We start from the raw sequence: 20,377 nt of genomic DNA on the forward strand, positions 1-20,377 counted from the left end.
TGAGCTGGTCCCTTTGACCTGCACTTGAGTGCGGTTGCGCATAATTAGCCTTGATCATGTCAATAAACGCCTTCCCGAAACCAAAGTGTTCGAGCGTGAGGAAAAGAAACAACCAATGCACCCTGTCAAAGGCCTTTTTGGCATCCCGACCCTCAAGGATTGCCAGTATCTTGTGTTTAGTTACTTTTTCTATCAGACCTAATTTCCTACGGATATTGTCGTGGGTCTGCCTCCCCTTTATGAAGCCTGATTGATCAGGGTGAATTGGAATTGGCATCAAGCCATCCAGTCTCGTTGCTAATATTGCGGGGATATAGTTTGGCGTCCAGATTTAGGAGTGCAATTGGCCTATATGAGGTGCAGTTGTGCAGATTTTTACCCGGCTTGGGGATTAGTTATCACGGCTTCCGCCATTGACTGTGACACCATGGGCCCCTCTGCCATAGCGTTAAACAGATGGGTGAGGTGCGGAATGATAGCTGGTGCATATGATTTATAGAAGTGGGCCATCAAGTCCTGGGGACTTTTTGGGTTTAAGTGTCACAATCGCTTTTCCTACCTCCTCTTCAGTGATGGGTGCGTTAAGTAGATCATTCCAGGCCAGGTAGACCTGCGGCAACTTCAGTGATTGTAGGTATTCGTGGTGTGCTGCTGTGTCAGTGGGTTCACTGGTATAAAGCTCCTTGTAAAACGTCTCATATAAGTTAACCTTGTCTGTGTCTGAACGTTTTACAATGCCCTCTCTATCGCATATCCCTCCGATGTGTTCCTTCTCTCTTTTATCACGCAACTGTCTGACTAGGTGAGTTCCCACCTTGTTCCCCTGTGTTTATGAAATTTGACGTAGCCGCAAGAGGGTGTATTCTGCCCTATTGGAGTAGATCGCTGTGATATTCCCTTTTAAGGTGCTCAATTCACGTTGCAAAGCCCGCAAGAGGGTCTTTTTGTGTTCTTTTTTCAATTATCTCCAGTTCTGCCTCAAGGGCCTCTCTCTCTTAGATCTTTGTTTATTCAATGTAGCATTGAGCGCTAGGCATTTACCTCGCAGAACCGCTTTAAATGTGTCCCAGTTATTCAGTTGAGATGTAGCGTGTGGCCGATTTAGTTGAAAGAATTCTTTCATGGCCCCTGTAATTCGTCTCTTAACACTTTATCTCTCGTCAGGGAGACCGGGAAATACGATCTTGACGATTTTGGTGCGGCGCTACCCCAGCCAGGCTAAGCAGATCGTGACGAGGCTGTGATTCTATATAATGTAAGAGAAGGGATTTTCGCCTCCTGAAGGGATCCCAGTAGACTTTGGCTTCTAAAAATATAATCAAGCTGTAAATAAGTTTGGTGTACGTGAGAAAAGAATGTATAATCTTTGGTAGTAGGGAAGAGAAGTCTCCATGCGTCTATATGCCCAAAAGTATGTCAGCACTATTTGATCCTTTGGGGAAGCTGCCTTGGCTGTTCTGTGGGGGTGGGTGCTATCCAGTGCTTAATTTGTACAAAATGAAGTGCATGTGCTCACATTTTTGGGAGGAGGCTACAACCACTTCCCTGGCTCTGCCCACTTCTTTATTGGCTCCACCGACATCCCAAGTCTAACATATCAGAGCCACCACCTCACTTCTTGAGTTTCACAAGACGCTGAAGACCTGGCTCTTCACATAAGCACTTCAGGGACGAAGTGAAGAAACACAAAGCAAGACAGAAAGGTCAGATCAGGAAAGGGTGCCACAGGTAACAGCACTGAGATAAGTAAGTATGTACGTTTGTGCATACACCAGATAATCTTGCTCTCAATGCAGTCCCTTAATGGAGCAATAAGTATCCTTTAACTACATCTAGTTAGTAGTGGCATGGAACATAGCCATCCACTACCGGGTTTATTGAATACAATGCTGAACAATCCTCTAATCCAGTAGTTCTTAACCTGTAATCCAGGGACCACTGAGGGTCCAGAAAGCAAATTTTAGGGGGCCCACGACTGCTTATAAAAATTAATACTTACAGATCAGTAAAGAGAACATAAATAAAAAAGCAAAATGACGGAAAATTGACATTCTTTGAAATGTTCTGTAAATGTGAAGGAATTTCAAATTGGAGGGTAACATATAAATTGGTATCCTCATATTCATTCATGGGAGCAGTCCGTACAAGTACATCAATGAGCATATAATATGGATGAAGTGTGGCTTCAGTTGAGTTTAGAAAGTTAAACAATTCCCATTAAAATTGTATTCATATATTTGTTTGTGAATTAAACAAAATGTTTAATGATGTGTACTTGTTCGATGAATGCTTTAGTCTGTTTTGTGTATTGTTTTGCCCTTCATCATTGAAATTGCTTACGAAGGGGTGCCCAATTACAATCATGATTCAGTGGCAGTCCCTAGACTCTTAAGTGGGAGTCCACAGAAGTCAAAGGCTTAAGAACTACTTCTCTACAACTTCTTCTGATCAACATACAAGCAAAGTGTACAGTGTGAGAGACAATCGGGGACAAGTCACATGACTCCCAGTTCATTTAATTTTGTACCCATAATGAAAACTTTACTCTTTCAGTGTGGGTTTCTTTTAGTACCGGTACCTTAGCTGCTTTCTTCCCAACCGTAAGTTGACACACGTGAGCAATTGGTTCAGATTGGCTAAATTACACAATCGGAGAATGCAAACCATAGGAGCTCAGATCTCATTCACTTCCATTTCATACAGTGTCATTTGTGTTTACTCTTAAAACTAACAAGTTAAACTTAGCATGAGCATTATACCTCTCACAGTTGCAACAGGTCATTGTATAACAGTGACCATAGTTAGACAATTGCAAGCAGTTGATTGGTTTAAATCAATGGCCCCTGGTGTATCCAAAATACATTTGTTTAAACTGAAAAAACGCCATCAAGGGCCTGTCATCAGTAATATTTCACAATTAAGAAATTGAATTAAAATGTGCACTACATTACCATTAACCCTGTTTACAGCAGTTTGCATTCTCACTTACATTTAGATCATTTGAAATCAGAGAAACGTCGTTTAACTTCTTCTCTACTCATTTAAAGACTACCGGTTGTTTAGAGCTTGTTGAATGGCCGCCTGTTCTACGGAGTAAGGTCCTTCACTTCACTGGAGGATGTCCACCCACCATATTAATAGATTTCTCTGACAGGCGGTAAGGGATCGCTGTGAAGCTATCAGAGTGGTGACTGCGCAGAAAGCACTAGCGCTTTACTTAGCAGGCCCAATGCTGAATTCACCAGCTCAAAGTTTTGTTTTTCAAAAACAAACTGCAAAACCTCAAGATAGTTAATGACTAAATGGCCTTGGCATGCAGGGATTTTTCTACATGTGCAGGAGGGTCATTACTTTGGCTTCCAGTTCGGAACCGACACACCTGCCCTGGTTGTCTAGAACAGGAAAACTTACAGCAGGACTTTTGTCCTAAATAGGATGGACAGTTTGACATATATTGAGCGATGGACTAATGGGAGATGAGCTACCCATCAAAAGAGGTCTTACGTCAGAGCGAGCATAGGCTCTTCCATTAGAGGCATGTTGCTCCTTCAGGCTCTAAATAGAGGAAGGAAAGCGAGAGTTTAGTGAACAGGACATCAAAACTGTAAATGAGGCCCAAAGTTTTGTAAATAAAGAAGGGAAGATAGAATTGCTAAAGTTAAAAAAATAATTCCAACAAACTTGTTCTTTCGTGGCCTCCCTGACTTACACATTTCATCCTGGCTACCATTTACCAGGAGACTATTTTGTTTGCTGAGCATCTGCATTTTGCTTGCTGACCAATGGAGCACATTGAAACAAATAACACTGAGATGGGTCAGTGGCCCTTATCGTATGTGGCATGCAGTGTCAGCGGGGCCACTAGAATTCCTGTGTTTCTGCAGCTGTAGCGGTTTCCACATTAATATGGATTTACTGCATCTGTCTGTTGATCGACCATCTACTACATCATCTACCGATCTAGAAAAATGTGTTTCTAACTTTGACAACTCCAGTGTTACTTAAAAAAAACTTACCAAACATGAAGCCATGAAAACATTTACAAATGTGAACTGGTCAACCTTACAGTTACTAACTTTTATCTAGTATTAAATTGGTACTAAAGAGGAGAATCCTTTCCAGAGAAAAATAGCAAAGTAATAGGACTGCAGAATGTGCCTGGTTATTTGCTTTTTATTACTGCCAGCTTTGCCCCATAATTTGGGGCTTTATTGTTCCATAATTCCATTTGCCCCAACTTATGCCACTGCAATTAACTGTGCTAGATCATGAGCGAACACGTTTTATTAGATCTTCCTGATCTGTCTGGTGGAGCACGCAATTATATGGAAAATAAACATTTTTAATCTTCCTCTTCACTGGCAAAAGAATCTTTTGAAGATCAACGTGAAAAAAGTAGTAGTCAGTAAATGCCTCCTTATACAATTACATTTTAAACTAACTGGTTTGTTGTAATTTTATGTCATAACCGTATACTATGTGACTATAAAATAATGTCAATGTCAAGAAGTTTGACTTTCAGACTCGAAGAAAAACAGCAAGCATATGCACATTTTTGCTCTGCAGAGATTCGTGCCAACAAGAAACACTTTATTTTCGTTAAGTGCATATGGAACCAGCCTGCCTTCCGAGACTTCAATGCGTTTTGCTCCACTCCCAACACAAATGAACTAACTCTTAGAACCCCATGTCGCCCATTTCCAATGCTCTCAAAATCAGTGTACAAACATGCAGGCTGCACAAACCTCCAAGACATTTTTTGGTAAAATTTTCGGTAAAAGCGACCTGACAGCTAGTTTTCAAGAAAGTTTACTAACTACTGGCATGAGTGGCTTTATAAATAAGCACTATACAAGAAGCGAAATCGAAAGTGCTACCAATAGTCTGATCCACGATAACTATAAAATGACATATACAAAGGATTACTGACCTGTTTTAAAACAGCATGCAGTGCACTTTTAATGCTACTCACACTCTGATGCTCTCCAACCTGAAAAAAAGGACACTTCTTCCACTGAACAGCACCTCGTCAGAAAAAAACAAGGCTGCAGCTTTGTGTTTGTGGTTATATCCACTGAATGATGAATAGCGTCTCCCGTCTGGAGCGCACTACTTCCACATTAAGGTCAAATTGGTTCCCTTATGCGTGTACGTTTGTCTCATGATAGGTCGGGGGAGGCCCAGATGTCCAAATTTAAATATTTTACAGACAAAGTCAGAAGGCAATTAACCCAGCCAGGCATGGATTTACCGCACATCAGCTCTTCGCCGGGGAAACAGAGGGAAGTTAGTGAATTAATACTGTGTGTAGACCTGGCCCTAAGAAATAAGTGCCGGTGCTAAGCACCGGAAAGCACCAGCACAAATTAAGCACTGGTGCTATCTATTTCTGTGTGCCATATGAGATTAAATTCCCCCATTAGGAATGTTGAGCTGTCGGCAAATCCACCTATCATATTGAGCAAGGAGGACAGCAACGCTGGTTGCCCTGTGTTGGAGGCATACGCCAAAAAGTAAGGTCAACACCTCAGTTTTCCTGTCACCATAACAATCCTGCCCCCTATCTGATTTTATGGCTTCTGGTTGGAATTTTGTAGAGTTATGAAATAATAAAGCCACTCCCCTCTGTTTTGTGCCAGCCTATGACCTATAGATCAGTGAGAAGCTTTTATGGCACAGCCGGAGCTCCTCCGTACGCTTTAGGTGCGTTTCTTTGACCGCCACTACTTCGAGGTGGTGATCTGCTAGGTACTTACACATTTTATGACTCTTGAGAGGCAAGTACAACTCTTTCACATTCCATGAAAATTGACATGACACTAGCCTTGACCCCCCCCCCCCCTTCCTCCTGCAATTGCACCTCATAGTGTTGTCTCCCCTCATCTCTTCTGTCGTGGAGATCTCAGAGGGCCCCAAGACTCCCGGATGTCCTCTTTGGACCAGTGACGCTGCAAGACTCTTACCCCTGTATGACCACCACCAGCCCCCCTTAAACCTCCCCAAACATTGAAAACAACTGTTCAAAAATAACCGGCGCTGGACGGCCTGTGAGTCCCTAGTCAAAACTTCCTTGAAGGTTGGGTTCGTGTTGGTGGGCACCTTGGCCAGTGCCTGCAGCCTCGGCTGCCTCTCCTATAGAATGTAGGTAGCCAAAACGTGTCCTATACTGGCTGGGGTCGAGAGTAAATGAGAGCGGTAGCTTACTAGTACCTTAGATCCTCCTGTCTTTCCTGGTTGATTCTCTCTCCCCTACCTGGTCTCTTTTCTGAAGCTAGTACCGTCTGCTGGGCACCCATAGCTCCATCCCCCGCTACAGACGACATGCTAATCTTCGGAGTGTCTACCTTTGGAGCTTATGTTCCATTGGGAGGGCTTACTACTTTCTTTCCTCCTCGAAGTTCCATGGGTGCGCTCATCTGTTATGGGTGGGAAGTCCAAAAACTCTCAGGCCCTCCTCTAGTTCTGTGATGTTACGCACTTTATTGTTGAGCTCAAAGACCAAACCAAAGGGACATGTCCATCTGTATTTAACATTCTCTGTTCTTAGATTCGTGGTGATGGGCCTGAACTGTTCTCAGCAGTAGTGTGGAAGGTGCCAGATCTTGATATAGCCCGCACTGGAAACCTTGGATGGAGATCTTTCTTTTTCCTGGCTGCTTGCAAGATTGCTTCCTTTACCTTAAAGGAGTGAAGCTTGACAAGAATGCCGTGTGTGTGATGACGTTCCGCAGCTGGTTGATTTCCTACACTGTGTGCCCCCAAGATTTCTGCAAAGAGACCTTCAATAAAGGCCTCCAAGTCTGGTCCCTCTACTCCCTCCTCTATATCTTTGATTCTGATGTTATCTCTTCTTGATCTGTATTCCAAGTCCACTGTCTTCAGCAGGGCCACCTGTAATTGTGTGTGAAGGTCTTGCACCTTGCCTTGCGTGGCCGTTGCTTGTGTGTCCATTTCCTGTGCCTGGGACTCCACCTCCAGCACTCTGGTGCCTATGAAGTCTACATCCTGTTGGAGAATGGATAGATGTGCTTTGAGTTGTTCCATGGAAGACTTAATATCCAATTTGATTTCGGAGCGGAGTTCAGCCTTGAATTCCCTAAGAGAGGCAATTAGATCATCTTTATTTATTTATTTTATTTATTTCCAAGGTTTTATATAGCGCTACTGGACCCGGGGGTATCAGAGCGCTTTACAAGATAGGTAAACAATTACAATAAAGTAAAACAATGTGCTTTAAAAACATGAGTTACATAAAATAAGGTAATAGAATGTGCTGGATGTTTTGGGGCGATGAAGATTAATAGGGGGTGGGGGTGTTGAAGTTCAGAGCGAGAAGGGAATGAAGAAAAGGGGAGATGCAGAATGAGAGGCGGCGAGTGGGGTTGAGGCGGAGGCGAGAATCAGGGAGCAAGGATTGTAGAGAGTCAGACATCAGTGATGTTAGGTTCCCCAGTATTTGTTGTGAAAGAGTATTTTCTGTCTTTTTTTGAAGAGAGGGTAGGAGGGGTTGCATCGAAGATCTTTGGGGAGAGCGTTCCAGATCGTGGGGCGTTCCCAGAAAAAGCACGAGATTGGGGTTTTTTGTGCTTGAGTCTGGGAGGGATTAGGACAAGGGAGTTGGTGCTCTTCAGGGACCTGGAGCATCCAGCTTTTTGCAGTTTCGCAGCCAGGTAGGAGGGGGTGTTTAGGTGAAGGGCTTTGTGCGTGATACATGCAGTCTTGTAGTTGGATCTACCTTCTATTGGGAGCCAATTGAGGTTTTTTAGGACCGGAGAGATGGGGTCGAATTTTTTACACTCAGAGAAGTCTGGCGGCAAGGTTGAGGACAGATTTGAACTGTGCTACGTGGGCTTTAGGGGTGCCAGCGAGTGTGGCGTTACCATAGTCAATACGGGAAAGGACAAGCGATTGGACAACGGTTTTAAAGTCGTCTGTTGGTATGAAAGGTTTGAGTTCAGTGAGCATCATGGTGGCGGTATCTCTCCCTTGTTCCAGTGCCTTTCTTTTCTCAGTGGGGGGAGGGGGAAGAAGCTGGAAACGTTGCCTGCCTCTTTCTTCAGTGGCATAGATGAAGACTAGCCACCCCCCTCCGTGAGTGAGCAACCTTCACCGGATGACGTCTGTCACCACAGCAGGGGCTGTGGGGCCCTCCTCCTGCAGCTAGTGTCGACTTCGGGGTGTACCCTCTCCTCCTGGCAAAAGCTGAATCCAGCACCCCCTCTGAGGGATATTGGGTTACCTCCTTGGCCTCTAATGGACCATCTTTAAATCCGGCGCTGCACAACTTTTCACTTAAGGGCGATGTTTCTCTAGGCAGGGATTCATTCCTTGGCGCCACTTTATATTCACCAGTGTATGTTTGCTCTATATAGGTCCTCCATTCAGAGCTGGCTTAAGATCCCGGTGAAAGCCAGGCAGGTCCAGGTCGGCACCTCGCGCCTGTCTATATCGTTGCAAAACTGCCCAAATGCTTGCGGGGTTGCAGCTCGGGGCACGCGGTTCTCAGTGGGGTCACCGCCCACCTCCCCTCTCACCATCGATTGTCGGGGCAACGTTGGCAGGCGCTAGCCTCACTGCTGCGGCGCAATTACTTGTCACTGGGAGCCCGTCTGGTCGCGTAACCCTCCTCTCATCAGCCGTCTGCCGCTTGTAATGAGGGCTCCGTGGCGGCCCTTAGGGTTCCGCCTCAGCGAAGACGTGGAGCCGCTGCTTCCCTGACCGCCGCCGCCATTTTGGAGCTCATTCTCCCTTTTTCTTAGGCTGCTTTTCCCTCTACTCCCAGCTTGCGCTAGCACTCCTGCATGACCCAGTCAGTATCACAGAATTTCAGACGACAGTTGGGTGAATTTTGGCTACTCTTTACAACAGCTATGAGGTTCCGGAACTGAGGTGAATCACATCCACCCAGCCATCTTGCCTGGCCACGCCCATTTTTGGGAAGTGTACTTTAAATAGGGTCAGCCACTCATTCATCCTAGACTACATCCTGGTAGTAATTAGGATGTGGGATAGGGTTGTTGACTTAGCTGTCTTGCCAAGACAGGACTGCGATCTTCATGCTTTAACTCTGGAGTTGCTGTTGTCAGACACTGGAGGAAATCCTGACTCATCCACAACAATAGACAGTAGACTAACTCACCAACGGTATGCGGAAAGTAAGGTGGGCATGGATTGAATAATCGCCTACAAGAATGGCCTCATTATTTGAATCTTAACATAGCTAATTTTTTGGAACTAGTAAAGCTCTCAATTGCAGATGGTATTGTTGTATCCCAAGATCCATGAAGCCTTGACTGCTAAACTGGTGGATATATTCTGGCCAGTGGGTACTCAGGGCGGGGGTGGAGGGGGGCAAAGGTAAAGCAGTCTTGGTTCAATGGTAGTTGTCAGGAGGCAAAGAGGGCCTTGATAGTGGCTATAAAAATCCAAGAGTAGAACCCAAATCAAAACAGCGCACTGTCCAATCCTGATTGTTCAAGACTGCAGTCTCACGAGCTGGCCGTCGTGTCCCTCACCAGTTTGTGAAAATTGTAAAACAAAGACTGTGACCTTACCAAAGAATGATATCTATAATCGCATGTAAGAACTCGATGTCCCAGAAGTCAATTGTGGACACGCCCACTGGAGGCGGTCGTTTCAATTAGAATAAAATCAATGAAGAATCATGCGACTGTCAGTAGCTTGTTTTACCACCCATAAGAAGGGATTTTACATCCTGAAACGCGTCGGCACCCAGAATATTAAAAGCGGGGGTTGATGACAGGCTGCATTTCACAGCGAGGCAATGCCGAGTGACCTCCCGTGCGCAGGCACTTAGGAGAAACGCAGATATATATATATATATATATATATATATATATATATATATATATATATATATATATATATATAGCTGCACGTTTCCTGGCTCCATGCGGTTTTCAGAAAAAAGAAAGGGCCGGCACACTGGTATCCGTTTTGCAAAATTTATTAACCAGAGCCCCCCTTCACCCCTCGCAGACGCGTTTCGCCTTTGCAGGCTTCGTCAGTGCAACGTTTGTGAAGACATCAAAACCACCATTTTAAAGTCCTTGGTCAGTTACATTTACAATAACAATAGAGAAAGGACAATTTTTCTCAAAATGTGGTGGGCGCCATATTGTAACGTGCATTTATCCCATATACCATGACTCATATATGGTGGTGGTGTAAAAGTGCTTAGTGCTCATTTAAAAACCATTAAACGTTGTTATTCATTTTTTAAATTCTGTACATATTCACAGTGAAATTGATCATAAACAGAAATAAAGCATGTACATTTGCTTAATTCTAGTTCATTATTTTAAGTTCATTATTTAGCCCTGAATGGGCATACTTGACCATGTGCAAGAAAAACATACGAATATAAATGAAAAAGAAATGAAAAGGCCTAGTACTAGGGAAAGTGTCAAAGTTTCTTATGTTCAGTTTTTTAAGTCCACTATATGTCCCTTAAATCAACAGATGTTTACAGGTGTACCCAAAGTTCCTCGTTGTTATTTAGTCCCCAAGGAGTGGTGGTTTTGAGGCCAATGATGTACTTGGATTCTAAAATCCTAAGAGACTTGTCTCTGTCTCCTCCTCGTTCCAATTTGGGGGCCTGATCCATGCAGTAAAAACTCAGTTTCTCCCATTTGCTCTGATGTTCTTGTGCAAAATGGCGGGCCACCGGATAAGATCTATCGTTATTGGTAATGGCCCGCATATGTTCAAGAACTCTGAGTTTCACCGGTTTTATTGTGCTGCCGATGTACCGCAGCTTACATGGACAGGTGAGACAATATACCGTGTATTCTGAGTTGCAGTTCAACAACTGTTTGATCTTAATATTTGGTTTATTGTCACCTGTGCGATTTGGGTATTCTGTTGTTTTACAGCTGAATTTACATGCCTTACATTTCAGACAAGGAAAGAACCCCACTGACTGTGAAATTTTGATGGGTTTAGCCTGAGATTTAAAATGGCTATGGACCAAATGATCTGCCAGGGAGGGACATCTCCTATATGTTATTGGTGGTCTCTTTGGCAGATCTTTCTTCAGGACTTTGTCTGCAGCGAGTATATGCCAGTGTTTTTGGAAAACCTTTACTATTTCCCCCGATTTAGTACTGAATTCCGTAATCATGCGTACTTCATCGGGAGCCTCTGTTCTAGTTTTAGGAATCAGGAGGTCCCTCCTGTTGGTTCCTGAGGCTTTGGCACTGGCTTGTTTTAGGGCGGTAGTGTTATAACCCCTTCGCTCAAATCTAATGTTAGCCTCTCTCTCTGCTATCTTATAATCTTTCTCCAGAGAGCAGTTTCTCTTCAGGCGTAACATTTCCCCATAGGGCACATTTTTGACCAAGCTTTTGGGATGGTAAGACTTGGCATGCAGGACCGCATTGCCTGCTGTCGGTTTCCTATACAGGCGTGTGTGTAGGGTGTTGTTATACACAAAGATTTCAAGGTCCAGATAGTTGATACTAGTAGCACTTATGGTACTGGTAAATTTGAGATTGAGCGTATTATTGTTAAGTATGGTGATATACTCTTCTGCAGATTGACGATCTCCTTGCCAAATTATAAAAAGGTCGTCAATATACCTAGTCCACATAAGTATTTTATCCGTCCACATTTGATTGGAGTCACTCCAGGCCTCGTGCTTCTCCCACCAGCCCACGAATAAATTCGCGTAGCTGGGGGAGAAGCACGAGCCCATCGAAGTGCCCCTTCTCTGATTGTATAAGGTACCATCAAAAATAAAGATGTTATTAAACAAACAAAATCTAGTCATTGACAAAATCATGTTACTGTGACTTTTGAAATGTAACGGTTTTTGGTCTAAAAACCATTTGATCGCACATAACCCCTGTTCATGGTCAATCGAGGTGTACAGATTGACCACGTCTAAGGTGATAAGTAACATTTCAGAGTCCCATGTTACATTGTCCATGACATTAAGAAAGTTTTGAGTGTCCTTCAAATATGATGGAAGATCTTTGACAAAGGGTGCCAAGTAAGAATCGATAAATCTGGAGGTATTTTCAAGAAAAAAAAAAAATATATATATATATATATATATATATATTTCATATGCTTAACATGTTTATGTCACTGCATAATTTATAATTTTCTTTGAAGTTATTTGAATCGATACTTATGAGTCTCTGTTTTACATATCTATCATAATATGTAAATATTATACTAACTGTTTTACCTACAACTTCTTCTGTATTGCAATATTGAGGAAAAGAGAAAAGAGAACATTAAAATATAAAGAAACTAGTATAAAAATACCCATATTAGATTCAAGTACAGCACCTCTTGAAAGTTTATACAATACAACTTTGCATCTCGATTTATGATCTTCATTATTCATGTATACCATTTCTATGTAGTTATGAATCTATATATTTATTACTTTACGCCTACTTTAGAAGGGGGAAAAACAAGTTAAAAAATGCTTTGTGTCTCTCCCATGCACTACTTTGTTTCACCCTATACCTCTCTTAAGATATCCTCTACTTCCACTCTCTGACTCATCCCCTACTGGTGGAGAAGTGTGGCTCACTGGTTATAGGAGGCAGACCTGGAAGCAGAAGTCAGCCCGGGACCAGGGTTCAATTCCCGGCTCGGCAGGATCTTGAGTCCTAAAATGTCCATGGACTCGACAATTCTCGCTCCGGTGCCTACTCGATTCACAGGTTCACACTCTGCGACTCTGGGCAATAGCTTGCTTAATCTCCACAACGGCCCCTCGCAGCGGGATGCCTGGCTTTCACCTTGCGGATACCCTGCTGGGGTTATCTCACAGGGGAATACCAGGACGGGTTCCCTAAGCAGGCGCTTAAAAACCGCTCGGTGATTTGCGCTATATAAATTCCTGTACATTTACATTTACTGTGATCTCCAAAATAACCTGTCTAGAATCTTCCCTCCTCTATCCCTCCTTGGCTCACCCCAAACCTAATTTTACTACTTTGATCTTCCAAACAGCACTGTCTAAATTATTTCTTCAAGTATCACTTCTTTGACTCATCCCAAACCTCATTTTACTATTATGATCTCCCTAATCCCTTTCTAGAGCCTCTTCCCTCCTCCATATCTCCTTTTACTCATCCCAAACCTCATCTTACTACTATGATCTTCCAAATAACACTTTCGAGACTTTTCCATCTTCTATCCCTCCATTATCCTATTCAATTCAACTAACAGACATGCATGTCCACGCTCAAATTAACTCCGATTTCCCTTTACTATTCCACCACTAATCATTTTGGGCTACTCGCCGAAAGGCGCTTTGCCGCCTCATATAAGGTAGTATCCTCTATATAAATACAATTACAATGGGTGATGAAGTAAGAGTTGCTGAAGGGTACTGCACGAGGAGGATTTCCTGTTAATGAATCTTTGTCATAAGGCTATCGGTGATGAGGATAAAAGTTAGTTGTAGCGGGATGCAGTGAATTCAGGATGAAGTAGAGGCTATCAAAGAAGAATTGTATGTTTCTTGGGGAGACTGCAAATTTTTTAAAAAATTGTGTGGAGAGAATAGTGTTTTTATTGTATCCATGGGATTGGGCATGATGTCCAGGGGTGGTTTGAGTTGGTAGTGTGGGTCGGCAGGGTGTGGGTCTGTGTCACCAAGTCAGCTTTAAGGCCAGCAGGTGTGCTGTGATGTTAGCTTGGGGGAAGGTCGGAGTGATGATCAAAGTGGTTGCTGATATTGGTTGCGCTCACAAGGTGTTCCATAGGCAGAAACGGGTTACTTGAATGGGTGGGTGACGTTTATTGATTTTGAGGGTGTCCTGCCTGTTTTTTCAGGGGAAGGTGGATGCCTCTGCACCATGTTATTGATGATGAGACCTGTACTGCTTCCTGATTGCGAGATCTACTCTTTGTTCTTAGTGGAAAATTCTATTCTAGTCTTAAGCTGAAGACGCCATTCATGTTTTTGATACCTTGCAGACTTTGCTTACTTGAGGGTTTCTGTAAAGCGTACGTAGAGTAAATCGTTTCTCCTGGAAACATTTATTTATTCTTATTGATAAACTGAAATATATCCTTGACGACGGCAGCGCTCTTAACGCTGTTTGGAGCGTGGTCAGTGAAGCAAGTACAAACTTGTCCTAATACACATTGCTAGAAGCATGTTATTTACAGGCAGGGGTTTGGCACCAAAACCACAGTTCAGCCAACTGTCGACCAAAAAGATATAAAGTGTCACAAAAGGGTTAAAATATAGTTTCACTCTTTTATTTGCTCTTACAATATTTGTTTTAACTGCCCACAAATCTTATTACGATGAAAATGCTAAATATATGCTTGTTAAAATAGTGTTTTCTCTTTGCAGGCAGCGGAGCCATTACCCACTGGTAAGTTTCTTTTATTGACCTATGTGAAACGCTCCTAATTATGAGCTATGCTTTTTTTCTAGTAGCCACAGTTTAATCTTTGTATAACACACTCGTTATGGGCTACGACGATCTTATCAACAGAAGTATGACCATGTTTTATTATTTGTGTCTGTACTGGTCAGCACAAGTTATTGTACTTGAGAGCAGTGGGGCTGAGGAAATTGCAAACATTCTTTCTCGTACGTGTAATCTGATTGAAGATTGTTTCATTAGGACTGGTCACAATCAAGACTCTTTAATTTTACTACAATTGGATATAGAAACATAACAGGGGTCTCCAGCTAGCTCTCTTTATCAATTAGTCTTTTGCTGTGTCATTCACAATGTTCTTCGGCCCACTACAAAATGCATCATTGGGTAAGGGGTCAGCCCACTTCAGCCATTTATAGCATTTTTCTCGTTCACAATGAGCGCTTACACAAACAAAGTAGTTCATTTAGTTCCAGGGACTACTATGGCAATGTGCGATTTTTAAGGTACCAACAATATTTGTGCTTTCAGCAAATTGTTTTTTTTTGTTTACCATTATATTTGGTACAAAACAAAGTGGTCCTAGACACAATTTATCAAACCCATGTACATGAATTATTCATTTTTACTCTCTTAATTCTGAAAAAGGAGACAAAACAACAAGCCAAATGCGTATTTGCAGTATTATCCTAGATACCCAAAACAGTTTATACGACACTGAGTTTGCGTGTAGCAATATAAATTTGCAAGGTCCTTTGACTTTGTCTGGGTTATACCCCATTTTTCTTAATGGTACCATTATGTTTGGGCCTCTTAGCTTACCAAACAATAAAGTTTACTAACTCCATGACAAAACATGCATTAATAAAACCAAAATGCTGGCACCCACGGCAAAACCTATTGGTTTTGCCAGTGCTTGTTTTACACTAGTTCCCAGGATCGAATGCTGTTTTATTGGCTCTAAATAGGCTATACAACTATTAAAGCTTTTGGGTTGTATTTTCTGTTTACAAAGGACGGGTCCAAGATGTTTTTTACCTTTGAGCATTTCACTATTTGTCTACAATAACCTCTGTTATACAGTATGTAACGCGTTTGAAAAACAAACATTTCTGGAACTAAAAATATGCTGGTCTGATACTGTTATGTTTTGGTTTAGCTGGCACGAGCTGGGCTAGTGTAGCTTCTCAAGCAACCCAGAAAAAACCTTGGATGGAGAAGCATTCATCCTTCACCAGAGGTGGCAGACAAATTGAGCAAAGGTCAAATATACAGGTAACTTTCGTACTTTACTTCAATATTCTTTAATCCCTTCATGTAGATGGTAAACTAAAAGAAAATGACAAAATCGAAAAGTTGTTAATGATAATAAGTGTATTCTGTTGAACTTTATAATTTTTTCTTAGCATGATTTTGGGGAGAGAGAGGGAGGTTTAGCTCTGCAATATGCTGCTTACTTTGAATGTACTGCCTTGTGACTAGTCCTTTATAAGGGATATGACTTGCAGAGCTTCATAGAGGAGTAAATGTTTGGTTAAAATAAAGAGAAGTTTAGCTTGACTGTCAGCAAAAAAATGAAAAACGGGACCCCCTCCCCCCCGAAATTTGTTTGGCTGCTTTGTACATACCTATGTTTGGGAATGTGGAGGGCAACTGGTGGGACATTATACTACCTGTGAATGAATGAATTCTGGATAATAAAAGTGCATAGATACCCAGTGGCATCTCAGCACTGCGGATGAAGTCTTGGAGTATAGTGGAGGTCATAGCTTGAGCTTAAACAACAATCCTTTTGAATTATTCCTGAAATGTATGGTTGTTTACATCTCGTAGTTTAGGAGGCATGGAGTTCCACCATTTGGCTGCAATATAGTAGAAAGGTTTGCCTCCCTGTCTGTACCTTGTGATTTTAGGAATAATGAGTAAATATTGGCTGACTGATCCAAGATTTCTGCTAGGGGTATAGTTGAGAAAATTGCGTGCAAGATAAAAAGGACAAATGTGGTGAATTGCTTTGTATTGAATGCAAGGTTTCATACAATATCTTGCAAACCATGACCCAGTGAAGCATTTCAAGATGCTGCTTAACTGAGGCTTTTTTGGGAATACCAAGGAGGAGTCTGGCCAATGCATTTTGTATGACTTGTAGCCAGTTCAGAGCCACCTTGGGAGTCCTTAGCTACTACAAGTTGCCATAGTCTACTCTTGAGGTAAAGGGATCTTTAATTACAGTCTTTCAAAGAGGAAAATGAAAACTCAAGAGTTATCTATGAGTAACTATTCCTGATTTTTTTTTGCTGAGTTGAATGGGGCTGTGGTTGGGGAGTGGTCAATTCGCTGGTCCACCAATCAGAAGACTATGACCATGAAATGTTTTTTTTTTTAAAACAGTATTTTAGTGTACAAAATAGATTTTAGTGTTCTCGAGGTTCTTTGAAATGGACACTATTATTTATCTTATAGCAAAATGAAATTCCTTTCTGTGCTTTTTTTCCCTTTTCAGACTTGTGACCCACCGGTCTACTTTCAAGTTTTAAATTACTTGTATGCAGATAGACGATTTAGGTACTTATTACTACACAACACTGGAATAGCTTCTTTCTCTCAACATTTTATTTTTATATAGTGTTAAAATCATTCATGTAAAATTCATCACGAAACATTCAACATAAAATAACAAGCATTTCCCTAGTCTAATACAAAATGCATCCTATTCTTTTTTAATGCTCGAAAAACAAAACAAATTTTTAAAAGCCATCACCACACAGGAGAGAGGACGTGTCGACGGCGAGGGGCGCTACAATACAAGCACGGGGATACAAGAATTTCTCTGCATAAACGTGTACCCAGCTATAAAGCCTCTAAGAGAGAGTAAAGTCCTGTTGATATATCAAATACAGAGACTAAAAGGAATCGATTATTCAGGTGGACCAGTAAGAAGTCCCCTCATCAGATAACCTGCGCTAAATTAGAGCCGCAAAGGACTACAAAAGACTATAAGAGACACGTAGAAAAATATTCTCCTGCTTTTAAAAATTTATGAAACTGGCACAGAGAAGTTTAAATGGATAAACCCAACAAGAAGTGGGTACTATTGACGCTAAAGCAATTCAAAAATTCATAATCCAGAAGTTTGTCCTGAAGAAGGTGCCTAAAAGACTATATCGCACCAAAACGCGTTGACAAGGGACCACCCACGATATAACACATTCTAAAGTTTTTAACTGTATGAAGTACTGTTTTAATTTGTTTTTCGAGCATTAAAAAAGAATAGGATGCATTTTGTATTAGACTAGGGAGAGGCTCGTTATTTTATGTTGAATGTTTCGTGATGAATTTTACATGAATGATTTTAACACTATATAAAAATAAAATGTTGAGAGAAAGAAGCTATTCCAGTGTTGTGTAGTAATAAGTACCTAAATCGTCTATCTGCATACAAGTAATTTAAAACTTGAAAGTAGACCGGTGGGTCACAAGTCTGAAAAAGAAAAAAAACACAGAAAGGAATTTCATTTTGCTATAATCTAACACCCAGTCCTTTCTGGTTCTTTGGTATACTCTCTTCTTTTGAACACTATTATTTATCAACTGTCCACATGCTATAGAAAAATAAACCCACAGGATCTTACTAAGGCAGCCAAAGGAGATGTGTTAATATTAAACTGTGCTGGGCTCAAAAAAGAGCCTTGAGTAAAGCCACATTTAAAGAAGAACTTGACTAATCGAAAAGGAGGGATGGAAACAGATTGCGCTCTGTCTTGAGAAACATTTCGGAGCATTTTTTAAAAAATATTAAAATCTGTTTGATGGGGATAGAAGGACTGAGTGGGATACTGTGTAAAGGGCCGCCGATCAGTCTAGGGCAAGTATCTGTTTAAATTGTTTGTTCTTAATTCTGATGTTTATTTGTGTTTTTCTATATGACCAAATGATCAGCCTTATGATAGTGGCAATAAAGAGGATTTATAGCTCTTTTTATTTTTATTGTTGATGTTTTTGTTGGTGTAGTGCAATTTACATATTATTATTTTTATTTAGAATGTTTATCGATACAGGGAACATAGCACATCATCCGAGAGAAAGCAGAACATACAGAAGAGACTGGATAAGCCACTGACTGCAAATCAGTCCATCAGAGTTGACCAAAGTCCAGAACCTTTGTATTTTGAGGTATAGATATTCCCTCTGTGTACATGCTGTTTAAGGTTGAGCCGCTGTATCTCGGCTAATAGTAAAATAGTTATGGGCTGTTTCTGATGTAACTGATATGATCCCTCAATCAACACAATTAATTTATTTCAATCACTTGATCAACACAAAGGTTTTCCATGTACTTTTCTTTATGCCATTCTAAGCATCTTTATTGTAAAAGAAAAAATATGCACCCTATTTCTTATCCATAAAGCTTAGTTAAAAAGCAGCTTAAGAGAATTCTTGTATAGGAATAGGTGCTTGGGGAGGACAGAGGGGGTGTCCGAGGCCCTAATCATGGGCATGAAAAGAAATCCGATATTCAGTATGTGTTTTTATTTCACACCAGAAAAGACTTGAAATCGAATCCAGAACCGTTGACCTTGGAAACACACTCTTTTCTCACCTTTTATATGCTTTTGAAGGGCACATAACCTGCAGTCTGTCACTTTCAACTCCTTTGCTGCCAGGCCCCTGTGCCATACCTTGTTTGGGCTTTTTGGGGTAGTTCACGCTTAGTCCCCCATAGCGGTTTGTACACTTAAGGTATTCATATCAAATTTGTGTCCTTTTCTTCCAACATTTTTAGGATACTAAAAGTACCCAGGGTTTGTGAATTTCCCTGGAGGGGACCAAGCAATAAGGCAAAATACAGCTACATTTTGAGAGAAATGGGGAAAAAAATGCTGCAGAAAAAGTATGTTTTTTCCCTGAAATTTATATCAATGAAAGGTTTGTGGTGTTAAAATCACCATCTTACCAGCTTTCAGGAATAGGCAGACATTTGACAGAAAACTACAATTTCCTACACAGTTTTGGCATTTTACTGGGACATATCCTATGTTTCGTGCTTTTAACCTTCTTCCAGGTAGTGGTAGAAATGAGTTTGAAACCAATACTGGATCCCAGACAGCTATACATTTCAGAAAAGAAGACACAATTCTGAATTCAACTAGGGGTCATTTGTGTAGATCCTTCAAGGTTTTCCTATAGAAAGTAACAGTTCAAATAAATATTGAAATTGATTTGAAAAAAACAGATATGTGCCTACATTTTCACTTTTAACTTCTTCAAACTGTGCTAGATTTTTTAAAGCAATACACGGTTACTTCCGCTGAACCTTTCTGTTTGCGGGGATGTATCAGTCTTGTAGGTTCACCAAGAACGCGAGGTAAACGGAAACAATAACTTAGCAGCGCCTTGCAATGGTTTTTTAGGTCTCGCCCTATGCAGCGCGCATGGGCTGCATAGGAAAGAGTCTTTTAGCCATCGATTCAGTTTGGCTGCCAAAAACGTGCACGCATTGCACTGCCTTCAATGGCAACACGTGCACGTTTGGCAATTCCCTTGCGGGAGCAAGCTTTGACATATGGTTCCGTCTTGCTCTCGCAAGGGAATCCGGCGCAGGCTCCCTCCTCTCTTCCCCTCCCCCTGCTGCCTCCTCTCCTCGTCAGCGCGAGGCACGCGCTTATCTTTTTTGGATCCATTTCACAGGGAAGCAACTAAATGAAAGAAGGAAGGAGAGGTTAACCGTTTCTTCAAGTCCTGGTTTTCAGTAAGTGAGTAGCAATACAGAAAGAGAGGGAATAATAGGAAGAGGGGGGACAGCTGCCAGCACAGAAAAGAACCCGCGCAGGCCCCCTCCACCCTTTCCCTCCCCCTGCTGCATCCTCCTCTCCTCGTCAGCGCGGGCGCGCTGGTTATGGCTACCAGCAATACTGATGCTGAAAGTAGTCTCTGGTGAGAGCTGACTGTTCATTTCATGCATTGACATTAGTAATCGCTCATTTCAGCTTTTA

General features: G+C 41.8%; 1 protein-coding gene across 4 annotated transcripts in view; it reads left to right on the plus strand.

Moving 5' to 3' along the window:
• SECISBP2L (SECIS binding protein 2 like) overlaps positions 1-20,377 on the plus strand; it is an 877,433-nt gene that overhangs the window by 239,939 nt on the left and 617,117 nt on the right. For all 4 annotated transcript variants that reach the window (XM_086958273.1, XM_086958272.1, XM_086958274.1 and 1 more), the window contains exons 6-8: positions 14,351-14,372; positions 15,544-15,659; positions 18,426-18,557. In XM_086958273.1, coding sequence (XP_086814399.1) covers positions 14,351-14,372; positions 15,544-15,659; positions 18,426-18,557 — 270 coding nt within the window. The remainder of the gene's footprint in view (positions 1-14,350; positions 14,373-15,543; positions 15,660-18,425; positions 18,558-20,377) is intronic.

This window comes from Lissotriton vulgaris, chromosome 2_1 (genome assembly GCF_964263255.1).
Source record: "Lissotriton vulgaris chromosome 2_1, aLisVul1.2, whole genome shotgun sequence".
NCBI classification, from domain to species: domain Eukaryota; kingdom Metazoa; phylum Chordata; class Amphibia; order Caudata; family Salamandridae; genus Lissotriton; species Lissotriton vulgaris.